This window comes from Misgurnus anguillicaudatus, chromosome 14 (assembly GCF_027580225.2).
Source record: "Misgurnus anguillicaudatus chromosome 14, ASM2758022v2, whole genome shotgun sequence".
NCBI classification, from domain to species: domain Eukaryota; kingdom Metazoa; phylum Chordata; class Actinopteri; order Cypriniformes; family Cobitidae; genus Misgurnus; species Misgurnus anguillicaudatus.
This window is the reverse complement of record NC_073350.2, coordinates 5,646,126-5,674,019: the sequence shown is the minus strand read 5'-3', so window position 1 is coordinate 5,674,019 and position 27,894 is coordinate 5,646,126. Positions and strand designations below refer to the sequence as shown.

At 37.5% G+C, this 27,894-nt stretch overlaps 1 protein-coding gene and 1 long non-coding RNA gene across 2 annotated transcripts; both read left to right on the top strand.

The window, feature by feature from the left end:
• The first annotated feature begins 2,422 nt into the window (after positions 1 to 2,422).
• On the top strand, positions 2,423 to 22,229 carry faim2b (Fas apoptotic inhibitory molecule 2b). Its single transcript, XM_055183187.2, has 12 exons — positions 2,423 to 2,696; positions 12,746 to 12,806; positions 12,894 to 12,967; positions 13,045 to 13,109; positions 16,658 to 16,711; positions 16,899 to 16,949; positions 17,054 to 17,093; positions 19,600 to 19,637; positions 19,780 to 19,867; positions 20,117 to 20,212; positions 21,408 to 21,461; positions 21,580 to 22,229. The coding sequence occupies exons 1-12, from the start codon at positions 2,682 to 2,684 to the stop codon at positions 21,727 to 21,729; spliced, it is 786 nt and encodes a 261-aa protein (XP_055039162.2). The 5' UTR covers positions 2,423 to 2,681; the 3' UTR covers positions 21,730 to 22,229.
• A 1,407-nt stretch (positions 22,230 to 23,636) lies between these two features.
• Positions 23,637 to 25,329, top strand: LOC129429008 (uncharacterized). Its single transcript, XR_012373338.1, has 3 exons — positions 23,637 to 23,976; positions 24,389 to 24,443; positions 24,670 to 25,329. It is a non-coding gene; the product is annotated as an uncharacterized lncRNA (long non-coding RNA).
• The last annotated feature ends 2,565 nt before the right edge of the window (positions 25,330 to 27,894 follow it).

Below are 27,894 nucleotides of genomic sequence, written 5' to 3'. Positions count from 1 at the left end.
GAAATACAATAAATAAAGTTAAAACAGCCATAGTGGTCTGTGGTCTCTTAACTCACCACTGTCAGTCTTCGCATCTTGACGCGGGCAGACCAAAGCGCGAATACACGTGAAGGGGTGACTCGCGCTCTGCATCTCATGCTGTATGAAACAGATGCACACGCATCAAGATTGCGAACCTGTCCTCCATGTGAAATCAATGCTTCGCTGATGTTCAGTGTAATGAGAACAGCCCATCACTCGCGCACTGTGCTCCTAAATTATTTTACAAGTTCGCACATTACTATTTTTAGGCGCAAATGCGAGTGAAATACTCGCACTGTAGAGCCCTGTTAATGAAATGCATCTCTATTACATGAATTTCAGGAAGTCTCTAGTTCTTTCCTAAAGCTGACTGAAATGAGCCCAGGTCATTACATTCGGGGCTTGAGGCTGGCGACGCCTCTAACAACTGTTTCTCTGAAATTTACGATAAAAGAAAATATCTCACTCAGTGATTGACAGCATAATCGATCGTGTTCCCGTTCAACAGTAGTTAAGCATACGATTTAGATATATAGCTTTCTTATCTGAAGATTATGTAAATGGCATATACGCAGTCTGGCAAGCTGTGTTTTTAAATGTGTCATAAATTTCTCAAAGTCATGACTGTTTAAATGCACTTGGCGTCACATGCATGATTTAAGGTAAAGTGACACTTTTTTGCGTGAATTCACAATCATTTAAACCATGCAGCTGTCATAGATCCAACGCCAAACGATCACTGGTACGCAAGCGAGGACGTGATTCTGACGCGTGCAGATCCTACGCGTCTTTAACCAATATGTTTACAATGTATTACATTGATGAAAAGGGGAATTAAACTTGTCATGCCATATATCACTGAAATAAAAGAAAGGTTCCTACCTGTATGTGAAACTGCACGTTCTCCAGGAGCTTGCGTTGATACATAAGCGTTCAGAATATAAAATCCATTTGCAGTTTTGTGCACAAACGTATATGAGAAGTATTAATATTCCATCGGATTTAGTATCAAATAATACTCAACATAGTTTTTCAATACCGTATTCACACAGTCAGTTTCTGTCTAGTCACGTGTGAAGGCACGTTTGAACGTAAAGGCTGCCCTCTAGTGGTGAAGACGCCTAGCTTTTTTTTACATAGGGTTCAGTTGGATATTTTAGAGTGAAAATAACATAATATAGACATGTTACTGCAATGTTTTTTTATCTTGGGCATCTTCACATTGGAGTCCCGAGTTCAAATAAAAAGTTTGGTTTAGAAATGTTAAAAAGATCCTGAGATATAACCTACTTCCTGTTTGGCGACTACGCCACAGATATATTTTGGGCTGTGATGGGCAAATGCTTCCGAAAATTTTGCAAGCACACTTAATTAAGTGGACTGAGGACGTGCAGAAACAGTCGAGTCGGCAGATGATCATCAATGTTTATAATGTTTCACACAGGTACTGTTGGTGATAAACTTTCATATCTAAATGTCCAGGTAAGAGTCAAGTATTCAGTCAGTTAATAATAAAGCCACCGGTGTTACTGGCTGCAGCTTCCAGGGGTAATATTCAGGATTTTAAAAACAGGAATATGAGCATATTCCTGTTTTTGCCGGTGTTTACATGGACGTGCGCGACCGGGTTATTGCTAATATTCCGGATTTAAATGGGTTATTGGCTGCATGTAAACGTAGTCAATGACAACTTGACTGCTGTTAGAGAATGCTTCCCAAACAATCAGCATCAGTTTTTCATGAGTGTTTGAAGATAGCCAACAGTTTTACAGCCTGTTCACTGACAACACCTGCTCAGAACATTTAGTAGGCCTATTTTGTATCTTCATTATCACATGATGACTGACATTTTGTCACATTAAACATCCCTCTCCAAATAGGCTTAATAATTTTATAAGCAACTGTTCTGCAACCAGCTTTAGCTTACTCAAAACTAGGGAACTGTTGTTGACTTCAAGATCTTTTAATTAATAATTATTACACTTGGTATTTCATGTTGTTGTGCAGTCATTTTATTCTAATTTTAGATTTCAGCATTTGCTTATTTACAGGGAACCATTTTCTTCCATTCTTTTTTTACCACAGAGGGCTGGTGGTCTACGAAATTTCCCGGTAGATTTTTGGGTCCCACTATGCCCCCGGGATCCAACAAACCTGAAATGATCTTCATATCTGTCTCATGTAGTATATCTTACCGTTTAATGATTACCCATACAAAGATGTGTTTCTTTAATCTTCAATATTTGTAATATAGCACAATAGTATAGTGTGTGAACAGGGTTGTACCACAGATGAAGGTAAGCCTAATCCCTGTGTGCTGGAGATGGTACATTCCTACTCGCTCTTAACGTGTTATCCGGGACATTGAGACATTGCTAGAATGAACCTGTAAAGTCTTGTGTGTTTGGTGGGGGCTATGTGTATCTGAGGAGGATTAACCTGAATAGATACTATAAATGAAAACGCACTTCCAGTACAGATGTAGTTGGGACAAGTGATGAGTTCTCAGCTTCTCAGGATCCATAGCAATATTAAACTAGAGGAAAGAAACTTATTGATCAATTTTCCTTAATTTTGGTTGACAGTTTCCATCGATAATTTATATGACAATCTGACAAAAACAACAGAACAGTAAGAATATTTGCAGAACCACGACAAAGATGACACAGAAGAAGGTAAGAATAAATTTGATAAATTACTGACAATAGAATAGTCAAGAGACTAAATATTATATCAATATTATGAAATAGTGGTTTGTCTAAATTTAAACACACTGTGTAGTCACATGAAAAGCCTCTACACTGTCATATAAGTGGATTATTCTGTCTATTAATAGATCCTGATTCTGTCTTTTCAAACGAATATCAGCAGCTAATCCTCTTGGTTATCTAACTATATAGTATCATATTTGTTTATTTTTAGCTTATTTTATTATAAGTTCAGACTGATGTAAACATTGTAAAGGTACACTGAAAAAAATGATTAATTTAATTAATCAATTTTTATAAGGTAAGTGGTTGCAATCAATTTATTTAAGCTACATTTAACAAAAGTTTTATATTTTATTTTACTTTACTAATCTTTTTTGTTTAAATGTAGCTTAAATAAATTGATTGCAACCACTTACCTTAAAAAAATTGATTAAATTCAATGAATCATTTTTTCAGTGTAACAACATACTTTAACCATTCATGCATTTTGACCCTACCAAAACCTTTAATATAGTGACAACAAACAAACTTAATAATTTAAGTCATTTAAATCGCCATCATGTACATTCTCTGTATCTGTTCCACATCTTTTCTATTCTAAATAAATAACCTTAGCTATGTATACTGTGTTTTGTGGCACTTCTTGTGTTGTTCTAATTGCTTCTATTGTTTACCTCATTTGTAAGTCGCTTTGGATAAAAGCGTCTGCTAAATGATTAAATGAAATATATGTAAATGTATTTAAGTTAAAAAATAAACAATATCTGAACCATAGTGGGACTGGGAACTCTTGGTTATTGTAAAGTAGTTTGTTTAGATGACTCAGTTTCAGATATTTGGACATATTTTGGACAAGCGTTTAAGTAAAAGCAGAGATAACAAAATAATCTTTGTTAAGAACATGTTTTATTCAGTGTACACAAAATAAAAAAAATACTCCTACTAAAAATTGTCATCATGTTAAGGCATCAGATATGTTTATGTCCTGTTTCAGTTGGCTTGGTCTCTATAATTGAATCATTCATGTGCTTTCACTAAACTGCAGTTATAGTATACTCAAATAGAAATATGATGTTATTTTACCCACACTGTAAAAAAATACTTTGCTGCCTTAAAATTTTTGGTTAAATCAACTCAGATTTACAGGCCATGTCAACAGAGATGAGTTGTCACAACTTATAAAATATAGTTGAGAAAAGTCAACTTATTTTTATAAGTTATAACAACTCACCTGTAGTTAAAACAACTCATCTCTAGTCAAGATAAATAGTAGTAAGTTGAAATGACTTGTAAATCCGAGTTGATTCAACAAAAAATTTTAAGGCAGCAAAGTATTTTTTACAGTGCAATTACTTTTCATAACTTGAGGAAGATTGTACTGTACATGTTGCGGCAAACCGCCCGTCACCCCGCCTTCCCTGATTAGACATCAGGTGCAACTAATTTCGCGTGCCCAGACCCGATAACAATGCACTGTTTCTATCATTTGGTATGCACCTGAGCTGACACTACAGCGGACTGCAGTGCTAGCTCAAAGGAAACCTTGAGCGAGTATTAGAGCCTGATACCTGTTTTAAGGACTGTGCGGGATTGGGTACTTACCATAAAACTCTGAAGAGACAGCCGGTAAGCTCTGAAGCTTTGTTTGTTTAAGAGACGCTGTACTTTGTTGCTGTTGCTACTACCAGCGTGTGAGTGTAGCATTCAATGACGCTCTGTAAATGACGTCATTGTTCTTGTAGCGCATATTTAGCTTACGAGGTGTTTGTTTGCGTAGTATGATAAGATGTGTTTATTTGTATTATTCTTTGTTTAGCAAATTTAGGGTTTGTTAACATTTATTAGGATTTAATTTATTTAGTCAGCTTAATTTACTGAGTTTAATTTACTTTCATGCTTTGGTTAAGTACTTTAGAGTATTATAAAACTGTTAAAATCCATTTGACATTTAAATAAATCAAATTAGTAAATTAGTAGTATTGACTGTATTTACTAAATATTGTTTAATTGTAAAAATAGAAGGTCCTTAATAATTATGGTTAAAAGCATGGGTTATTTCACAGCCTTTATTTTAAATCCGGTTAGTTAAAACATACAATACAATAAGTAAAAGCTACTGACATCTGATGGTTAAATATAAAGTCAATGATATTGAATGTACTCTTGTTATTGGGCTGTGCAATATACTATGGTTTGGGTTTGGTGTAATGTTTGGGTTAAAATGGTTTATTGACTTAAGTACTGAATCATGTAATATGGTTATGTGTATGTATTCTGGTTAAATGTAATAATTGCTATTAAGTCATGGTAACACTGCCAATTAATGTATTTTATTGGTTTCTTTGTGTTTACTATATTGTATGTTTGTGTCTTTTTAAAGGTTTTTCACCTATAAAGCTTAATGTAGCTTTGGTCTGTGTTAAATAATCCAGAAAATAAATGAATGGAAAAGTTTCACAAAGGCCTAATCATTGAGTGGAATCCAGATTATATCTTCAAAATTAGTGAGAACCTAACTCCTTCAAGTGTGGGAAAGCGCACAGTCAGAGAATACACCCCACAGTGAAAAACCGCCAGGACTGGAGAACTTTAAAACTCACCTGGAGGCCTGGAAAAAGTAAATTGCTGTGGTGTTATCCTAAAGTGTGCATCATTGTTCCGGTGTTCCAATCAGAAGGTATGGCGGAAGCAAAGTCGTTGGAGCAGCTTAAAGCTGAAAGAACCAGCGCAAAAAGATTCTTCTCTCGACTCTCCAATTTCATTTCCAGAACTTTTATGGACATGTCCGAGGAAGAGCTCAGAGAAAGCTTAAATAATCTTTCACTACAAGCCACAAAAGTCATAGAGGCAAATGAGGATGTGGAGGCTGCTTTCATCGCTAAGGGAGAGACTGAGAATGCTGCAGAAGATGAGCCAGCATTGAGTTCGCAACAAAGGGCTGATCTAGTGAAGACAGCAAAAGAATGTGAGCAGTAACTAAAGGAGGGAAGAGATCTAATTTCAGAGACTCTCTGGGCCAAATTTGGAGATGCTCGAATGTCCCTAGCTTTCCAAGTGGCAGAAGCGGAGTGTGACCGTGTCTCTCTCGCTCAGTTATGTGCAAACCTGGAAGCTTATGATTTTATGCTGAGCCACCTGGAAGGATTGGTAAAAGCTGCAAGAGAAGCATATGCCCGTTGGAATCGTTGGGCTCCACCTGCTGAACAAAAAGACTTTCAAAGCCGTCTGATGAAGCTTGAGGTATGTCTCCCTAAACTAGTTTCCAAAAAGGCGGAGTTAATTCAGGCAAAAATCGAACAGAACTCTGAGAGAGGAGCAGTTACAGCCCACGGTTCTTTAATGCCAGCTATCAAGTTGAAGCCCACATCCCTACCTAGGTTTACAGGAAGTAAACGTGACTTTCATCGTTGGCGGAAGGAGTGGGAAGCCCTGCAGAAACAAGGAGATCCAACTGGATCAAAAGAGGTGAAGAAGTTTCAATTGCTGGATAGTCTTGAGGATAGAGTGGCAAGAGAGCTTCGACTTATAAGCTATAGTACAGCAGAAGAAATATTCCGCGTCCTCGAGAACCGCTTTGGAAACAGAACTGCTATCGCCCTTGAAATTGTGGAAGAGTTGCAAGCAATGCCACCGGTGAGAGGTCATCAAGCTAGGAAAATAGTGGAGCTGATTCAAACAGTGGAAAAAGCCCTGCAAGACCTAAGTGAGCTTGGAGACACCGGAGCCATGAAGAATCCCCTGGTGACAAAATCCATTGAGAGCAAACTCCCAGAATCACTAAAAAAGGAATGGCTGGTTTACGCTGCTAATATTGCTGTTGCACCACACACACGTTTCGACAGGCTTCTTGAGTTCCTCAAAGAGCAGGAGGGAATCTATGAGCAGCTGGAGCAGCTAAGAGAAGATGAACCCAGTAGGAAGGAGACCAGGTCTGATCCAAAGCATGCCAGGACAAGAGCCACCAAGTTGAGTAGTGATCCAACATGTTGTATTGTCTGTGGAGACAGCAAACACAAGAAGAAGCTGTATTTCTGTAAGAAATTTAAGACCCTGAAACCTTCAGAAAGGAAGGATGCAGTAAGAAGGCTTCGAGCATGCAAAAGATGTCTAGAAATCCATGATGATGGTGCATATTGCAAAACCACTTACTTGTGCAGAAATGTGGAGTGCAAAGACCAAAAAGTCCCTGAGCACCACTACTACCTGTGTCCACATGCTGAAACCAAGAGTACACCTCAGAACAGAACAAAATCTGGTTTAATGGGAAGCGGAGACACAAAATGCACAGAATCCCAAGAGGAGTTTCTCTCCAAGCTGTCACCTGAGTTGGCTCAGCAATGTCGAGATGCATTCTGTAATTCAGCATCCAGGACCCTCAATTCCATGGTGAGTGAGCAGGGGCTGTTAGCTGAAAGTGGTTTACGAGAATTCCCAGTCATCATGATGTTACTACAAGTAGTGGCCAACGCTGGACAAAAAGTTGGAACTCTAATTGATCTAGCCTCAGACACAAATTACATCACTCATAAAGCTGCTAATGAATTAAACCTTCGAAGCGAAGACGTCACATTGGTGGTTCATGGAGTTGGCGGGATGAAGGTGTCAGTCGAAACCAAGCGCTATCTGTTAAAGATCAAAGTTAGTACCCCTAGAGGTACTCTCAAGTCACACCAGTTAGTGTGCTATGGACTCGACAGTATTGCAGAGATCCATCGGCATGTGACAGCCAAGAAGCTGCAAAGAATATTCCCGGAAGTTCCACTGCATGAATTGGTGAGACCGAAAGAAATTCAACTTCTTATAAGTCATAAGGAAGGACAGCTGGTGCCCCAGAGAATTCGTGCAGTTGGAGATCTCGTCCTCTGGGATGGTCCTCTGGGAAAAACGATAGGAGGTACTCACCCTGACCTTTTTGAAGAGCTTGATGTGACTGCACACATGTCAAAAACTCATTTTGCACGCTCAATGAGAACTGCGGCAGTAAAGTATGAAGAACTCATCTGTAAAATTACACCTACTCATCAGTCTTTTGTGTATCCTGCCACCCAGTCTAGCACCGCATCCCTCAAGCGAGACTTCCTGGAATGGTGGAAGTGGGACAGTATCGGTGCTGCTTGTGAGCCTAGTTGTGGAGGTTGTCGCTGCGGAAATTGCCCACCAGGGGGCAAGGAAATGACACTCGCTGAAGAAAGAGAAGCAGAAATGGTGAAAAATGGCTTAACATATGTGAATGGAGACAAGCACTGTGAGGAACCACATTGGCATGCTAAGTACCCGTGGACGGAGGATCCAGTTTCCTTACCAAACAACAAAAGGGCTGTCGAAGCAACATTCCTCAGGACAGAAAAACAGCTGGCAAAGGAACCAAAATGGAAAGCTGCCTACATGGCACAAGTGCATGAGATGGTCCATCGTAAAGCTGCAGTAAAGTTGTCCAGAAAGGTGATTGAGGGCTGGACTGGGCCAGTATGGTATATCAGTCACTTAATTGCTCCAAACCCTCACTCTGTTACAACCCCAGTAAGGCTCGTTTGGAACAGCAGCCAAAAATTTAGAGGCCTGAGCTTAAATGACTTGCTGATTAAGGGTCCCGATGTACTCAACCCCATTCGTGGTGTCCTATTAAGATTCAGAGCTGGAGTTTTTGCTGCACTGGGCGACATACGGAAAATGTACAATTCCGTCTGGCTGGAAGATCGAGAAGTACATCTGCACAGATTCCTCTGGCGCGATTCTGAAGAGGATGAAATTGAAGAATACGCCATAACAAGGGTAAACATTGGGGACAAACCAGCAGGTTGCATTGCTCAACTGGCCATGCGAGCGACTGCAGACCTCCCCATATTCAATCACCTCAAGGAGGAGAGACGTGTACTGCAAGAGGATGCTTATGTCGATGACATCCTGACTTCCAACAACAACATGGATCAACTGAAAGTCATTACGTCTAATGTCGAGCAAATCCTAAAAGCTGGGGGATTTTACGTTAAGCCCTGGGTCTATTCGGATCAAAGTGGGAGGAAAGAGCCTAGAGACAGTGGGAAAATTGAGCCAAAATCTATGATCTTACCAAATCAGCTGACAGAAGATGACAATAAAGCTCTTGGCCTTGGATACACAGTACAAGATGATAAGCTTCATGTCATGATTGCAGTAAATTTCTCAAAGAAAAAGAGGAAAATGAGACTTGGACAAGATTTATTAAAAGAACAAGTGAGATTACAAGCACCAAATCCACTTACAAGGCGAGAGCTTCTAAGTCAAGTCTCAGGGCTGTATGATCCAATAGGCCTGGTGACTCCTGCCAAGCAAAAAGGTGTAATATTGGTACGAAGAGCCTTCCAAGAGGCCAAAGTCAACTACGGCCCAATCAAGGATACTTGGGATGCAGCTTTGTCAGAAGGGCTTCGGGAGGATGCAATTAGGCTTTTGGAAGAGTATGCTGAACTGGGAGAAATAAAATTCATCAGACCCTTGACACCGGCTGATACTGTTACTACTGAACCCTTTGGTGTCACCTTCTCTGATGGCAGTGAACACGCGTATGGGGCAGTGTTGTATCTTCGTTGGAGCTGTTATCAGGGCATAACTGTGAGGCTTGTGGAATCCAAGGCTAAATTGACCCCCCTCGACTACAAGGGTGACGCCGTAAAAGCGGAGGTGTGTGGAGCTGTCTTTGCTGCCCGGCTGAAAAAGTATTTCCAAAAGCATTGCAGGATTCAAGTTGAAAGGTGGTACCATTTGGTTGATAGTCAGACTGTCCTAGGAGCAATACAACGTGAAAGCTATGGCTATCAAACCTTCTTCGCAAATCGAATCGGCGAAATTCAAAGCAGCACCAACGTCCAGGATTGGTGGTGGGTTCCGGGGCCAAAGAACATTGCGGACATCATAACGAGAGGAGCTGGCCCTAAAGATTTGGGTGAAGACTCTGAGTGGCAGTCAGGTCCAAAATTCCTCAGTCTACCAGTGAATGAGTGGCCAATTAAGTCTGCTAAAGATGTTGCAACGGCAGCCAGAGAGAACATCACCAAGATCCAGAAGAAGGTGTTTGTAGCCGCAGTTACGAGAGCTCAGTCAAAGAAACAAGAGCTGGACCTGAGTTCAATCCAGATGGAGTCAAGAAGACCACCTGATGAAACAGCAGTTCAAAAATTAATTGACATGAAGAGATTTAGCAATCTAACAAGACTGATTAAGACGGTAGCACTGGTTTGGAGAGCTGCAAAGAAGTTCCTCCAAAATAAGGCATTGGATAATCTAAAGTGGGAGGCAGTATCAACTGCTGGTGTTATTACTCTCAGGGAAAGAGAAGATGCTTTCAGGGACCTCTGTTTGGCAGTGCAAAAAGGTGTGATTTTCTCAAACACCACAATAGATCGGCTGGTTGTCTACACAGACCTGGCAACTGGACTTCTGGTGTGCGGTGGCAGAGTTCAAGTATTTCATGAGGACCTCAAGACTGTTCCCCTCTTGCCCTTTGATGCCTGGATCGCAACTCTTTTAGCTCGTGAAGCTCATGAAGAAGGACATGATGGAGTGGCAGGCACCTTTTTAAGGATGAGAAGGAAAGCATGGGTTTTGAGGGGAAGAAGAGTTGCTCAAAAAGTTGTCGACCAATGCATCTTCTGCAAAAAAGCAAAAGCCAGAGCATGCCAACAAATAATGGGGAACTTACCTGAGGAGAGAATGAGACCTGCTGCACCATTCGAGTTCACTGCCGTCGATCTTTTTGGACCCTACCAAGTAAGGGATGATGTTAAGAGAAGGGTGTCAATGAAAGTCTGGGGAGTCGTCTTTTGTTGTATGGCAAGTAGAGCCATTCATGCAGAGATTGCAAATTCTTTATCCTCGGAGAGTTTCCTATTAGCATATCAAAGGTTCACTGCAGTCAGAGGTCATCCCCGCAAGATCTGGTCAGACCCAGGAACAAATTTCATTGGCGCAAAACCCGTATTAAAAGATTTGTATGCTTTTCTGGAAAGTCAAGACAAAGCAACTTTGGAGGAGTATGCAGTTAGGAATGGAACACAGTTTAACTGGAAAGTGCATCCAGCAGATTCACCGCACCGAAATGGTGCTGCAGAAGCAGCAGTGCACATTACCAAGAGAGCACTTCAAAGTCTGGAGAAGGGGTCGAATCTTACCTTCAGTGAGTTTTTAACAACAATCCAACTAGCAGCCAATCTCGCAAACGAACGTCCAATTGATGCAAGAGTTCAAAGCCGCGAGGGCTGCATTCAATATGTCACGCCAAATGCACTACTGCTTGGTCGAGCCACACAGACAGGGGACTACAAGACATTTGACTTTGCCAGTTACCCGTATAAAAGGTTGCGAGAGATACATACCCAAGTCAATTGCTTCTGGAGATCATGGAGTCAACTTACTGGTCCAAACCTGTTCGTGAGGAATAAGTGGCATACAGCAGAAAGAAATGTCGCCGTTGGAGACATCGTGTGGCTATGTGACCAAAATGCACTAAGAGGGCAGTTCAAGCTCGGAAGAGTCATTAATGTAAACTCTGATCCAAGAGGCATCGTAAGGGATGTAAATGTTCAAATTTCTCCAAGTTACTGTGTCCCTGTCCAAAGGTCAAAAGTTAAAGAATCTGCATTTTGTGACAGGATGAGGATCTGTCAAGGTACTGTGCTGCACAGAGACGTTAGACGCCTTGTTGTTCTTCTCCCGGTTGAAGAGCTAAAAAAGGAGTAAAGGTAATGACGGCACGGTTGCTATGCTGTGCGATCTTCCGAGGGGACTACGAAAGATCGAGTGGGAGGTGTTGCGGCAAACCGCCCGTCACCCCGCCTTCCCTGATTAGACATCAGGTGCAACTAATTTCGCGTGCCCAGACCCGATAACAATGCACTGTTTCTATCATTTGGTATGCACCTGAGCTGACACTACAGCGGACTGCAGTGCTAGCTCAAAGGAAACCTTGAGCGAGTATTAGAGCCTGATACCTGTTTTAAGGACTGTGCGGGATTGGGTACTTACCATAAAACTCTGAAGAGACAGCCGGTAAGCTCTGAAGCTTTGTTTGTTTAAGAGACGCTGTACTTTGTTGCTGTTGCTACTACCAGCGTGTGAGTGTAGCATTCAATGACGCTCTGTAAATGACGTCATTGTTCTTGTAGCGCATATTTAGCTTACGAGGTGTTTGTTTGCGTAGTATGATAAGATGTGTTTATTTGTATTATTCTTTGTTTAGCAAATTTAGGGTTTGTTAACATTTATTAGGATTTAATTTATTTAGTCAGCTTAATTTACTGAGTTTAATTTACTTTCATGCTTTGGTTAAGTACTTTAGAGTATTATAAAACTGTTAAAATCCATTTGACATTTAAATAAATCAAATTAGTAAATTAGTAGTATTGACTGTATTTACTAAATATTGTTTAATTGTAAAAATAGAAGGTCCTTAATAATTATGGTTAAAAGCATGGGTTATTTCACAGCCTTTATTTTAAATCCGGTTAGTTAAAACATACAATACAATAAGTAAAAGCTACTGACATCTGATGGTTAAATATAAAGTCAATGATATTGAATGTACTCTTGTTATTGGGCTGTGCAATATACTATGGTTTGGGTTTGGTGTAATGTTTGGGTTAAAATGGTTTATTGACTTAAGTACTGAATCATGTAATATGGTTATGTGTATGTATTCTGGTTAAATGTAATAATTGCTATTAAGTCATGGTAACACTGCCAATTAATGTATTTTATTGGTTTCTTTGTGTTTACTATATTGTATGTTTGTGTCTTTTTAAAGGTTTTTCACCTATAAAGCTTAATGTAGCTTTGGTCTGTGTTAAATAATCCAGAAAATAAATGAATGGAAAAGTTTCACAAAGGCCTAATCATTGAGTGGAATCCAGATTATATCTTCAAAATTAGTGAGAACCTAACTCCTTCAAGTGTGGGAAAGCGCACAGTCAGAGAATACACTTGACAGTACATGTTCATGTATTTTTACTGTATAGCTGAAATATACTCTGTATTTACAGGTCACCCCAGTTGAAAGTGTTGAAGAACACATGCCTCCAAGCTATGAAGAGGCAAATGCAGGTTTAGTTTTTTCTTAATTAAATCTGCTGTAGTGTTTTGTTTTGTATTTTCTTTTCTTGTCATATCTTCATCCCATATTTCTCACAGGATGTCCTGGTTACTATGGTGATGGATCATTTTCCTGGGACAATATATACATTAGACAAATCTTTATAAGAAAGGTATCTAAAACTTTCTATGGTCTATGAAACATAAAATGGAAATGTGTATAATAAGTCTAACTCTGTAATACTTGCAGGTTTATTCGATTCTGATGCTACAGCTCTTTACATCAATGGCAGTCATTGCTCTCTTCACATTCTAGTGAGTAATCTAAACTCTTCTTATCATTATAAGTACTGATTTTATATTACTAGTGTATGCTTTGATAAATGTATTTCTTTATATTTTATTTTTGCAATTGCCTACCCAGATAGCATGCATTGAAACAATGTTAAAAATCGTTGATTTGTCAGTGTTAATTCCATTGAATCTCCATTAATATTGAAAACATTTTGAAATTTCAACAAATCACCAGTATTGTGATCAGTGTTTGCTTTAGTTGGGCCATTGACTCTTGTGTTTTAATGTTAAGTTTTCTTTGGCTGTTGAAGCAGTGTTTTAAAATACATCTGAAAGCCATACCTAAATAATATTAATGAAATACTGTTAGAGATGTTTAAGAAATGGATACTACAGTACTAGTTGGAAACAATGTCAGGCCTGTTATTTTGAGAATTATAAAAACACATTTAGAGGGTTGAACTATTGAATCTATCTCTGACATCATGAATCGGTCTATGAATCTCATCAATGGTGACGATCAACAAAAGAAAGCTTTATTCTGCAATGCATGCTGGGTATCATCGTCAAGGCTGCCTTAATGCACGGGCTTACCTGGGCTGAAGCCCAGGGACCTTCCAAGTTCAGGGGCTTCCCATGTTCGCGTTCATGATGAGCTAAAAAGGTCATATTGTTTTGTAACTTGTCAGGTTTTCTGTCAATCACTCTAATTGCACGTTACATGGCTGCTGATTGGTCCGTGGTAACTTACCGGGAAATAAAATGTCAGACGTAACAGATTTTTCTATTCTGCGTAATGTAAATAAGTGCGCATTGTCAACTTGGCATTCCTGCATGTTAGAATGAGTGTGACAGAGAAATGGGAAATAATCCACAAACAAATGAAAGAGTAATTTCTGAAATTTCATAATAAGCAAGCACTAGTGAGGTGCAGGTCTCTCTCTTTTTCGCGCGCGCTCGCTGTCTCTGTGCTCGTGCAGCTGAGTCTCTGGCATGCAGAAGTCTCTCCAACCGTGCGCAGGAAACTGTGCCGCCAAATAAAGAAAGGAGTTCCCGCACATAATGCTGTTAGTTGTTATAAAGTTTAAGTTTACTTGCTTTTATATCGCACAAAGGAGTTTTCCTTAGTCAAACATGTTCTGAGGGCAGAAAGAATGTGATTGGTTCACAAAAACGACCAATCAAAATGCTCGTTACTGGTTTAAGCCCTCAGCGGAGCCTCCAAGGCAGCTTCTGCAGGGAAGCAGTTCGAGCTCAACGTTGGTCAGATGAGTAGCGCAGATATGGTAAGATAGGAATGAGACTGTTTTTGAATTAAGCTCGAAACGTTTCGAGCATTTAAGTGACGCGTTTTCACGTGTCTGTGGCACGGCTTTCTTTTTCGTGCCAGTTTCACGTATTGTTTACTCAATTGTTTTTCCTATTTTCTTACCATTGTCGCTTGTGATTGGGGTTAGAACAACTTTCTGTTACATAAAATGACATCCTCACCCTAACCCAACTCCAAGCAAGAACAATTAAATTTTCTGACAAATAAATGTATAAACAATGTCATTTTAACACAAACCCAACTTTATCCTCGCGCGAGAATAGTTTAAAAATGTAACAAAAACCACAAATCTAACCCCAATCCCAATTGACAATGGTTTGAAAAAAGGAAAAACAATTGAGTAACCAATACGTGAAACTGGCACGAAAAAGAAAGTCGTGCCACGGACACGTGAAAACGCGTCACTTAAACGCTCGAAACGTTTCGAGCTGCATTCAAAAACAGTCTCATTCTTATCTTACCATATCTGCGCTATTCATCTGACCAACGGTGAGCTAGAACTGCTTCACTGCAGAAGCTGCCTTGGAGGCTCCGCTGAGGGCTTAAACCAGTAACGAGCATTTTGATTTGTCGTTTTTGTGAACCAATCACATTCTTTCTGCCCTCAGAACATGTTTGAGTAAGGAAAACTCCTATCTACTTTAAGCACAGTGATGCGTGCGCAGCTGAAGCGATGTAGTTTGACGCCACGTTAGCTCACAGTACACACATCTGTTGGTTTAGAAAGACGAGAAAGAGACGCAACGGTAAAGATGCAAGTCTAAGTAAAGAGTGACAAGACCATCTCAAATGATCATCCCCTGATAGCACCATTCATATTTATAATCTCTTTATCTAAAGATCATATGCAGGTATGTTCCCTGTCTGTTTTGTGCATATTCATACGTTTTACATGCTTATGTATGCATAAATACTAAATACAATGCATACTATATCTTCAATAGCCTACAAAATAAAAAAACAAGATTCTGTCTATAAAGACTTATTTTGTTATCATTAATGCATTTTCGCTTTAAAACTATCAAAAATATATTTTTAAAACTGTGGTGAGCATTTAGTTAGTGAGTGGCAATTTTCTGCACATTTGTATATTCCAAAAACTACATAAACATAAAGCTTATAAACATATATACTTTCACACATTTTGGTTTTATTATCACCATAAGTTGCTGTGTGTGGTTGTTAAATAAAGTGTCTTGTGTTTATGTTCAAGTGGGCTCAGTGATATGTTAATAACAATATTATGGTGTTTTCTGGCTCAAAGAGGGAAAACTCACTGTTGTATGTCTCGAAAGAAAATAATGCATTTTGTGATGTAGATTACCTAGATATTACACTTAAAAAAAGACGGTAACACTTTATTTTACGGTGTCTTTGTTACACATGCTACGTGTAATTATTATAGCAATAACAGTTAATTATGCATAGTTACATGCAACTTACCCTAAACCAAACCCTATTCCTAACCCCAAGCCTATAGTAAGTACATGTTGTTAATGATTATTACTTAGTACTAAAATGTATAATTACACTGTAACAGTGATGCCGTAAAATAAAGTGTGACCAAAAAGACTATAAATTGAGGGGATGGGGGGCCTACAAAATCTCTCAGCCCCAGGGCCTCACATTAGGTTAAGGCGGCCCTGATCATCGTAGTACTAAACTTATTTTAGACTCCCAGAATGCATTGCAGTTGATCGTTTTATCTGAATTTGTTTGATGATTGTCACCATTGTTGAGATTTGTAGGATGAGTAATGATGTCTAAATGTGTCAGCATTTTTTTCTGTTTATCTTGTCACAGTGGATTTACAAACCAGAACAATTATAACGGTCAAAAATGGTTCAACATAATCACGTAAAGCCACTTAATTTTATATCACCTTGACATCTTCACAAAAAGCAATCAGTGTCAACTTAACTTTGAAACACATCTTTCTTTTCCAATGCACTTTCGTTTCTACATAGACACACACACACATACTAAAAATGAAAAGAAAGATTTAACTTAGTGAATGTCAAGAGTCAAGGGCCCAACTAAAGCAAACACTGATCACGATAAAGGTGATTTGTTAAAATTTCAACATTTTTTCAATATTAATGGAGGGTGCAACCTGATATTGATTCAATGGTATTAACATTGTCAAATCAACATTTTTTACCGTTGTTTCAATGGTTGCATGCTATCTGGGTAGTAATTGATTTCCCATGGTCCTAATTCTTTATCTGCCTTTATTTAGTGCTCCAGTAAGGATGTATATTCAAACACATCCCATTTTATACTCCATATCCAAGTATGTCACACTTTAAGTTATTTCAAAAAATTATTGCAAATGTAATAAATGTATATGGTCTTAAATGGAATAAAATAATCCTAATTTACTCATTGTACCAGAGGCAATGTATTAATATCTGTACCAAGAAAAGTTTTTTTTTATATGTGATAACTGATCTTTAACCATAATTGTTTTTATTTTGCAGTCTTCTGTTTCTTGTCACATATATCTCATTGGCTTGCTGTGGTGATTTAAGGTCAGTTGTTATGGTTATACACTGATGAAACACTCTTACACCTATGGGACATAAGGAAAACATTATAATGTAATAGTGTTCATTTTTTTGTTTCTGTGATACAGGAGGCAATTTCCCTGGAATCTCATTCTACTTACAATTTTTGTGAGTATCCGTTGAAAATGTGTATTTTAATATGTGAAAATGTTAAAGGTATATGTTTAAATAATAATAATGAAGACAAATTAGTCAATATGAGCACAGATTGTTAAGGTCAAGCTCAAGAGTACATTTTTACAAATTCTGGGAAAAGGTTGGCAGAGGAGGCAACAAGTGATGAACCCCAGCCTCAGTTAACCGTTTGCTGGCGTCCCCTTAAAACATATTTGGTTGTGTTGTATTTGCTATGCCTGTGTTGTCAATCTGATTAAGAAGCATCCAGGGGCATCACTAGACCCCTTTTACTGGGGCACGACCCCCCGTGTAAATTTCAAGTTTAACTTTAACAATTTACTTTAATTGTTGGTGTATTCATTTACATTGATAATCGCTGCAAAAAACTCTGTATGCATTGCAATGTAGTAGTAACCCAATTCACTTAACATTAACATTTTTTTCAGTGGATTAAAGATGGAAGGATTTCACGCATTATTTGTTGGTGTTTGGGCTGTGAATAGTCATTGGAATGCTTTTGGAATAGTTTTTAATAACCATTGGCCGAACACACAGAAGTCCAGGTGCGAGAGATGCATAATCTTTCAGATATAAAATGTATATTTAATTCACTAGTTAAGGACACTACATAAAAAGTTGGCAGTAACTATATGGCTAAGAACCTCAGTATTTTAAATGCATACATGTCTAATTTCCTATTATTTGTTGCAGTGTAGGGATAGTAGGTTAAGCAAGCAATGTGCGGGCACACTACAGGCTTTTAAGAAAAAGTTCCACACTATAGCTTTATGTCTAGCAACGCCACGGAATGCGTCACAATTTTCCGGTGTTTTTTCTGTTTGTACACTGCAAAATCCCGGGAGTTAAATTAACACTGCTCAGTGTTTATATAGGTCCACTCCCCAGAGTGCCAAAAAAGCAACACCGGAGAGAGTTAAAAGCTGCAATCTGTGACTTTATTCTCTCTATCACCATCTCTGTTTAAAAACTGAAATTGCATTTTAGATCTTACTTGTAGAGATATTTTCTTATTTTAGGATTAGATGTTGGCTGTTTCATTTAAAGTCACCATTATTGTGATCAGTGGTTGTTTTAATTGGACTCTTGAGTTAGTCTTAGCTTTTCAGCTTTTTTGGCTGTTATAATTACATGGGTTTAAAACATGTTTGTTGTGGCCAAAGAGAAGACACTAATGCATTTCCATGATTATAATGGTTGTTAGGATATACTTTCAAATAGCACTCTGTTTAAAAATGATTTCTTCAGTGATTTCTTACTAGAAGTATTTATTTCTGTCAATAATATGATACTGCAGTATGATATCCAGCTCTCTCACAACAGTTTTTAATTCTGAATAATTTTAAACACTGACACTTAGAATTAACTGGTGTGTTATGTAGACACTTAAACACCAAGAATCAAAGCACGAATCACAACGATGGTGACAATAAAATGAAAAGCTTCATGCTGCAATGCATGCTGGGTACCAACAAATTACAAATCTCATCCAGGACTCCCAGAATGCACTGGGGCATGAATAAATAATGAACTTCTTTAACATTTTCTTTGTCACCCTTGTTGAGATTCATACTCTGATTCATGATGTCTTTGTATCTACATTGTTCAGCGGTTAATGTTTATGTGCACACTATCAAAATCCTTCAGAATAACAAACTGCTATGAGAGTTCTGGAGCTTAAACTGTAGTATTTCATTATTAACAGAGAAATATGCTTTTGATGAGTGATGAAATCTATATTAATAAATCTGTTCATTTGAATGTTTGACATTATATATTAACCATCAATATTTAATTACACAATTGCTTTTTCTTTGCTATAACTTATGTGTTTTAAACACACTAAAATATAGCAGTTAGAAAAAACTAACAAGCTAATAGTCAAGAGTCAAGGCCAACTAAAACAACCACTGATCACAATAATGGTGACTTTAAATGAAACAGCCAATATCTTAACCTAAGTTAAGAAAATGACTCTACAAGTAAGATGTAAAATGCAATTTCAGTTTTCAAACAGAGATGGTGATAGAGAGAATAAAGTCACAGATTGTAGCTTTTAACTCTCTCCAGTGTTACTTTTTTAACACTCTGGAGAGTGGACCTATATAAACACTGAGCAGTGTTAATTTAACTCCCAGGATTTTGCTGTGTATGTGTTTTCATCCATTGTAGTATGATGATTTCTGTTGATCACCGTACTAAAATGTAGGAAAAATTATGATAGAGCAACCCTAAATGGTATTCAAAATTTATTCCATTAACACTTGCATGCATGCCTGCTAGGATAAGAGTGCCATGCATTAAAAAAGTTTAACCATGTGTAGTCGTTATTACAGTACATAAAAATCTACAGTAAATGAATGCTTTTCTAGTTCCTTAATTACCTCATATAGCATCATATTGCATCAACATTCTTTTAATTCAGATTTTTTTTAATGTTATTTATTTTGCTTGTTCTTTCAAACATTGTGGCCTGCAGACACTGAGCATGGCTTGCATGTTGGGCTTTATTTCCAGGTAATGACATTTGAATTGTATGCTTGCATGCTTTTTCATATATGATTTTTATTTACACATGTTCTTAAACACACACTGTAAAACATACACTTTCTTTAACATATGTACTTACCATAATGTTCTCTTATGTTAACTCCAACAGTTTTTACAATACAAAGTCTGTAGTGCTTTGTGTTGGTATCACTGCTGTGGTGTGTCTGTGTGTCACCATCTTTAGTTTTCAGAGCAAGGTGAGAAAATCATTATTACATTACACACACACATACATTACATTGATTTACTTAGCTATCTAAAGGGATAGACTTCTTGTTTTAATAATTATAAATAGATTTACCCTAAAATAATTTTTAAAACGGTTTTTATTACATTTTTTAGCATTTAAGAATGTTTTAATGTTTAGCATTAAGACAGTTTTCCTCCAAAATATGATTAAGTAGGTACACACAGAGACCGATTTTTGTGTCTTCATGTCTTCATAGATTGATGTCACATCATTCCAAGGCCTTCTATTCATTCTATGCATGGTTATGTTTTTCTGTGCTATTGTAATGGGATTGGTGGTTCCTTTTGGCTATGTAAGTATCTAGTAATAAAATAAAGACTACACAGTAAAATTCTCGGTGTTACATAAACACTGCTTGGTGTATATATAAAAAGACTGGTGCATTGTGACATGACAAAATTGTGCACATTTCTTACCATTTACTGGCACCCTTGTTGAGATTTGTATCAGAAGTCATGATGTCTCTATTAAGCAAAAAACTAAATAAAAACCATAGAATTACAGCAGTCTTATTCAGAACAGTGTCATGTTCATAGAGCATTTTTGCATTTGCATTAACGTCTCTATCATTTATTTATGAATCAATGTTTTAATGATTGGTAGAGTATAATATAAATAAACAACCTCAGATGCTATGAAAGGGTTTCCCTCTAAACAATGCATCAAGCAATGAACAAGCAGTCTTAACAAAACAATGTAACAATTGCTAAAAGAGGAAAATAGTATAGTGAAGGTCAAAGGACGAATGCCTAACTAAAGGAAACGTTAATCACAATAATGGTGACTTCAAATGAACCGATAACCAACACAAACTTAAGATTTAATGTGATTCATTTTGTGGTAAATGTCTATTTGACTTGTGATTACATCACGTCAGAACGATAATTTGTCTACTAAATCACGTGTGTGGATGCTGGAATAGTTGAGCACTTGTATTTTGTTCTGACAGCAGTTTAGAAGATAAACATATCATCCCGGTTTAGAAAATAACGCTGCAAGTTATATATTTTTTTTTTAACAGAGACAATGAAAGAGAGGCAAACGTGAAAGATTGCAGCTTTTGGAGTCATACACCCAACAGTATTCATCTATTGCATTTTGTCTTTCTTCATCATTTTAGTATTACTTTTCCAGAAAAATTTCCAGGAAATTTTTGTTAATTTGACACAGAATGACCAGCAGGTGTTTACCATTAATGTTTTTATCATCACTTCATTATCGTATTCACTTCAACACTGCTTTAGTGTTACATTTTTAACACCAGTCTTTTTAACACCCATCTGTGTGTGGATTATATATACACCAAGCAGTGTTTATTTAACACCAGGGATTTTACTGTGTAGAACAACCTCTACATTTTGGGCTTTCATTGACTGATAGGTTGAATTTTTAGTTAATCTCAATAATAATCCATGCAAAACCATTAACATTTCTACAGCTGAATACTGTATTCCCTTTTTAACTGCTCTAACTGCTCTTTTAAAAAGGTCCCTTGGTTACATGCCGTCTATGCCAGCATTGGAGCTCTTGTTTTCACCATGGTAAGAAGTACAGATTAGCCTAGATAGGATTATGGTTTTAAATGTGTCATCTGTCATTAAGGTGATATAACATTAAATAATCTATTTGTCTCCTCATGTATTTCTAACTCTGTTTTAGTTCCTGGCCTTTGATACACAGCTGCTGATGGGAAATAAGCAATACAGCATAAGTCCTGAGGAATATATCTTTGCAACTCTAAGTCTCTATCTGGACATTGTGTACTTGTTTACATACCTGCTACAGATTTTTGGCAATGGAAGAGAATGAATGACTCTTGACAGTAACATTTTCTATCATGTACATCATTAAGAGCAGTTCTGCAACATCAGATTTCATTTCGAACAACATGTGGCCTTTTATATTACAGAGTAGGAAAATGATGTGCAAAATCATTTCAGGCAAAAGAAAGTGGCATTCCATATAACAACATACCATAGCATACTATAAAGTAATGTTACTATGTGTGTATACATATAACACAACCAAACTAACAAAACAAGGAAAAACATTACTTCAGAAATGTATATTATTCAATTATTAGTATTATATTATTATTGAAACTCATATTTCTCCAGAAAATATGAAATACCAGACTTTGTATACTAGAGCACATGAACAGATTATTAGTGTGAAAATAATACAAATAAAAATAATAATAAATGTTTATTGCAAACTTGTTATGTATTATTTCATTTTTTTTAAATGAATATAATTATTTACACAAAAGTTTAAAAATTTTCTTACAGTTTGCCATTATGAGTTCTTAATGAGATCCCACGTAGAAGGTGACGTTCTCGTGACCTTTCGCAACGTTCCCTAAAAGTTCTCTAAAGAGGATGAAAAGACCTGAACCTTTAGAGAACATTAGGTACATTCCTAAAACGTCCTTTGTTAGTTATAAAAGTCTTGCAGTTCAAGGTTCCTCGTGTGACTTTAGGGGGACGCCTTAGACATTTACAGAACATTCCCACATGGTACTATTTTGGTCAGATAAAAACGTTTCCTGATATGACTGTAGGAAGACGTTCCATATTGGTTATCTTGTGGTCACATAAGAACGTTACAGAGAGGACATTTGGAACATTAACAGAACATTCCCACATGGTACTATTTCGGTCAGATAAAAACGTTCTCGAAATGACTGTAGGAAGACGTTCCATATTGGTTATCCTGTGGTCACATAAGAACGTTACAGAGAGGACATTTGGAACATTTACAGAACATTCCCACATGGTACTATTTCGGTCAGATAAAAACGTTCTCGAAATGACTGTAGGAAGACGTTCCATATTGGTTATCCTGTGGTCACATAAGAACGTTACAGAGAGGACATTTGGAACATTAACAGAACATTCCCACATGGTACTATTTCGGTCAGATAAAAACGTTCTCGAAATGACTGTAGGAAGACGTTCCATATTGGTTATCCTGTGGTCACATAAGAACGTTACAGAGAGGACATTTGGAACATTTACAGAACATTCCCACATGGTACTATTTCGGTCAGATAAAAACGTTCTCGAAATGACTGTAGGAAGACGTTCCATATTGGTTATCCTGTGGTCACATAAGAACGTTACAGAGAGGACATTTGGAACATTTACAGAACATTCCCACATGGTACTATTTCGGTCAGATAAAAACGTTCTCGAAATGACTGTAGGAAGACGTTCCATATTGGTTATCCTGTGGTCACATAAGAACGTTACAGAGAGGACATTTGGAACATTAACAGAACATTCCCACATGGTACTATTTCGGTCAGATAAAAACGTTCTCGAAATGACTGTATGAAGACGTTCCATATTGGTTATCCTGTGGTTACATATGAACGTTTCAGTGAGGACATTTGTTACATTTACAGAACATTCCCACATGGTACTATTTCGGTCAGATAAAAACGTTCTCGAAATGACTGTAGGAAGACGTTCCATATTGGTTATCCTGTGGTCACATAAGAACGTTACAAAGAGGACATTTGGAACATTAATAGAATGTTCTCACATGGTCCTCTGTTGGTCATTTAATAATGTTCCTGATATCACTAGGAGGACAAAATATGAAATTACAGTTAGAGCATTTTATTTTTATAGGCAGTTAATACAAAGGATGTGTCAATGTGCAGTGGACCATACAAACAAAGTAATAAATAAATGATTTCAGAATGAAGAAAAATAAATGAGTGATTCAGTCTGCACTATCGTACATCAGACAAAGACAAATAGTAATTAAATAAGACTTTACATTACATTGTGTTAACAAGCACAAAAAATACTAGTAAATAATACTATACTAATATGTATTATGTTGTACTCTCTGAATATAATGATGTAGATTGCAATGCACCTTGGAAACAGTAGTCAGTTAACAGCAAAGCGTTCAATCCGCTTTATGAAAAGAACTACCTTTCCCATAATGCAACAGCTTACAAGAGGACCCGGAAGTCACATGAAATTCAAACTGCCACACTTGACGACGCGTGATCTTTGTTTTGTCTTTATATAATACTGTAAGGTAAGTTAAGATACTTTTCTTTTTAAATAGATTTCACTCGTTGTTCTACAGCGAGTTACATAAATGTTTTTTCTGTTTATTTGCTATTCTTTTCTGTGATGTTTTTTATTTCTATGTTAGGCTATATATTCTTATTTGCCATTTAAAGTATAATGATAAACATGCAGGCTTACAGTGAGCTAAACAATTTTCATAAAGAGGATGTTAAAAAAATCTTTAAGATGTTCGATCTTTACAAAATAAATTAATGCTCAGCCCACAAAGAAGCCAACCAAAGATCAAATGATTTGTGTACAAAACAAAAAACAACACTTTTTGGAAATACTTTTGTAAAGCAATTTAATACCTAAGAATCATAAATTAGCGTTTGTCTTACAAAAAAAATGTAATCATTATTGTGCTTTGTTTGCAGAAGTCATGTACCACACATTGTCAAACCTGAAGAAGTGTATCTTCCTGCAATCTGGGTAAAGAAGGTGTAACTTTAACACACATTATTTAAAAACATAAGAGTCATGTTCATTATTTATATTTGTGTAATTTGATTTAAATTACAATATTGAATGTATTGAATTTGTAAAATTTTGTATGAGGTAATTTCTTGTATGGGTTAATTTGCCTAATATTAGTATTAGATACAAAAGCACAAGTGTTTTGGCTTAAAAGTGACAGCATGTTTTAAAAATGTTTCAGGTACTGGGGCTTGGATTGTTTGAAGTAGTAAAGAATAATGGCAAATAATGAAGCAGGCAATAAAAAATACTTGACCAAGAAGTTTTGGAGCTTAACATTTTTGTAGTTTGTAATTGCTTTTTTCTTTAAGTTGGTAATTTGAAAATCTTTCTGGAAGTCTGAAATCTTCCTACATATTTTTTTCACATCTCGATTTGAATGTTAAAAATCTTAGTTCTTGGATTTGTGATGTTTTGTAATATGTGTTTTTGCCCTTACTTATGCATTTTATGTAAATATATTTTTAACTGGATTTGTATTTGTATGCTCTTATTCTGCAGGTTCCAGACCTGGAGATTGAAGTTCCTAAAGGTTGATGTTTATGAAGCTTGTGACCTTATCACATGGTGTTATTTTTTTACATTTATATATCTAATACACATTTGCACATCTGTAAACATAAATTTAATATTTTGTGGGCTATTTTTTATTTTATTTAACCAGTTGTTGTATATTGAAATATCTTACATTTTATGCACTCCAAATGTAAATGTTTTGTTTTAATTGCATCTTTATTGTTTAAAACAATTTAATTAATGTGGGTTTTTGTTAGCTTTTATGTTATTCTTGTATTTTTTGGCTATTTATTTGTTTTTGTTTTTTATTATCCTTCTGTTAATTTGCCAGTTTTTGACCTTCTATTTGTTTTTGGAACCGTTCATCATCCATTTGGACTTCATTTCCCATAATCCTTTTCACTCTCTCACCTGAACTGTGTTTGTTATTATCCTCACCTGACAGTCATCCCCCTCATCACTCCATTGTCTAAATACCCTGCTTTTCTCTTTGTCTAGGTCAGTTCTTGTTTATAGTGATGTGTTGTGTGTTTTGCTGTTTACCAGTTTCCATGTTCCTTGTTTTATATTAATTAAAGATTATCATTTTGGATTCATCATGATCTCCATCTCATCCTTTATCCTCCACCACACCAACCGTATCAATTTCACAGTATAATTATATATTGTTTGAGTTATGGCTATGTTCTGGGGGTTCTGGATAAGTTGTGGGTGAGTCTCAAATGTTCTGGGAACTTTACTAGGCAATGTCCTTAACACCAGCGGGGTCGTTCTGGGAACATAAAATTTCTACATAAAATATGGTTCCCTTAACATTAACAGAACGTCCTGAATGTTCCGTGAAGGTCTGCCAAATAACGTCCTTCAACCTTTTAAAGAACTCCACATCACGTCAGTCTTGGAACGTTCTGGGAACTTTACTGGGCAACGTCCTTAACACCAGTGGGGTCGTTCTAAGAACATTATGGGAACGTAAAGTGTACATAAAATATGGTTCCCTTAACATTTCCAGAACGTCCTGAATGTTCCGTGGAGGTCTGCCAAATAACGTCCTCCAACCCTTTAGGGGACTCCACAACACGTCCGTCTCATAACGTTCTGGGAACTTTACTGGGCAACGTCCTTAACACCAGCGGGGTCGTTCTAAGAACATTATGGGAACGTAAAGTGTACATAAAATATGGTACCCTAAACATTTCCAGAACGTCCTGAATGTTCCGTGGAGGTCTGCCAAATAACGTCCTCCAACCCTTTAGGGGACTCCACAACACGTCCGTCTCATAACGTTCTGGGAACTTTACTGGGCAACGTCCTTAACACCAGCGGGGTCGTTCTAAGAACATTATGGGAACGTAAAGTGTACATAAAATATGGTTCCCTTAACATTTCCAGAACGTCCTGAATGTTCCGTGGAGGTCTGCGAAATAACGTCCTCCAACCCTTTAGGGAACTCCACAACACGTCCGTCTCATAACGTTCTGGGAACTTTACTGGGCAACGTCCTTAACACCAGCGGGGTCGTTCTAAGAACATTATGGGAACGTAAAGTGTACATAAAATATGGTCCCCTCAACATTTCCAGAACGTCCTGAATGTTCCGTGGAGGTCTGCCAAATAACGTCCTCCAACCCTTTAGGGAACTCCACAACACGTCCGTCTCATAACGTTCTGGGAACTTTACTGGGCAACGTCCTTAACACCAGCAGGGTCGTTCTAAGAACATTATGGGAACGTAAAGTGTACATAAAATATGGTCCCCTCAACATTTCCAGAACGTCCTGAATGTTCCGTGGAGGTCTGCCAAATAACGTCCTCCAACCCTTTAGGGAACTCCACAACACGTCCGTCTCATAACGTTCTGGGAACTTTACTGGGCAACGTCCTTAACACCAGCGGGGTCGTTCTGAGAACGTTATGGGAACGTAAAATTTCTAGGGGGGATGTCCCTTTATTGTCGTATTACAACTACCACATAATTTGTATATTTGTATGTAATAAACTTGTTTTCATTAAAGGGCACCTATTGTCCTATTCATCATTTTTAATTTTCCTTTGGTGTGTAAGTGTGTATTAGTACATGTTAATGATATTCAAAAGGCACAAACCCCACAGTAAACAATTAATGACGCGAGTTATCGTCTCCTCTAACATAAATCTTTTTTCTTGGACTACAACAAACACATGGATTGTAGGCAACAGTTTACTTCCAGGGATTGGTGATGTAGTAAAGGCCGACATTATCATAATTCCTCCCGCATGGATTCACAGTCTGTAAGTTATCTCCTGTTAGCATTGCATTGTGAGCGAATCTTTCAAACATGATAAGGAGCGTCACATTTCCGGCTGAAGTCAGAGGTAGTGCTGCAACGACGTGTCGACGTCATCGATTACGTCGACTATGAAAATACGTTGACATGCGTAAAATGCGTCGACGCGTCACTGTTTACATTCATATCACTGTTATCCATACATTGATTTGTTTGTGTGCGTCACAAAATCAACAATGGCCGCAACATTTAAGTTTTTATTTTCATTTAAAACGGCTTCATTTATTGTTATGAGCGCTCGGTGGTGCCTCTCTTGTGCACGCGCGCTCTCTCTCTCTCTCTCTCTGTGCGTGAAGCCCCTAGACAGCGCCTCTCATACATGACACTTGAGTGAAAGAATTAAAAGTTGGATGTGTTGTCCATGTGGATTCCTCTGTGTACTTGCATTTTCACGTAAACGTCAGATGTTACTGGCAGAGAAGACGACTGATTCGAGTTTATCATGAAAGGTTAGCAGTGTTTTCCCACACACACTGGTTCTGTATGTGCTTTTGCGCGAGCTCTCTCTCTCCTATGCCCGCGCATGCCTTCTGTAGTAACTCTGTGTAATGGCATTTTTTTAA

Coding starts and splice junctions, on each gene's coding strand:
- faim2b (XM_055183187.2), top strand. Junction 13,110..16,657: donor ATTGCTCTCTTCACATTCTA/GTGAGTAATCTA, acceptor GCCTTTATTTAG/TGCTCCAGTAAGGATGTATA. Junction 16,712..16,898: donor ATTTTATACTCCATATCCAA/GTATGTCACACT, acceptor TTTATTTTGCAG/TCTTCTGTTTCTTGTCACAT.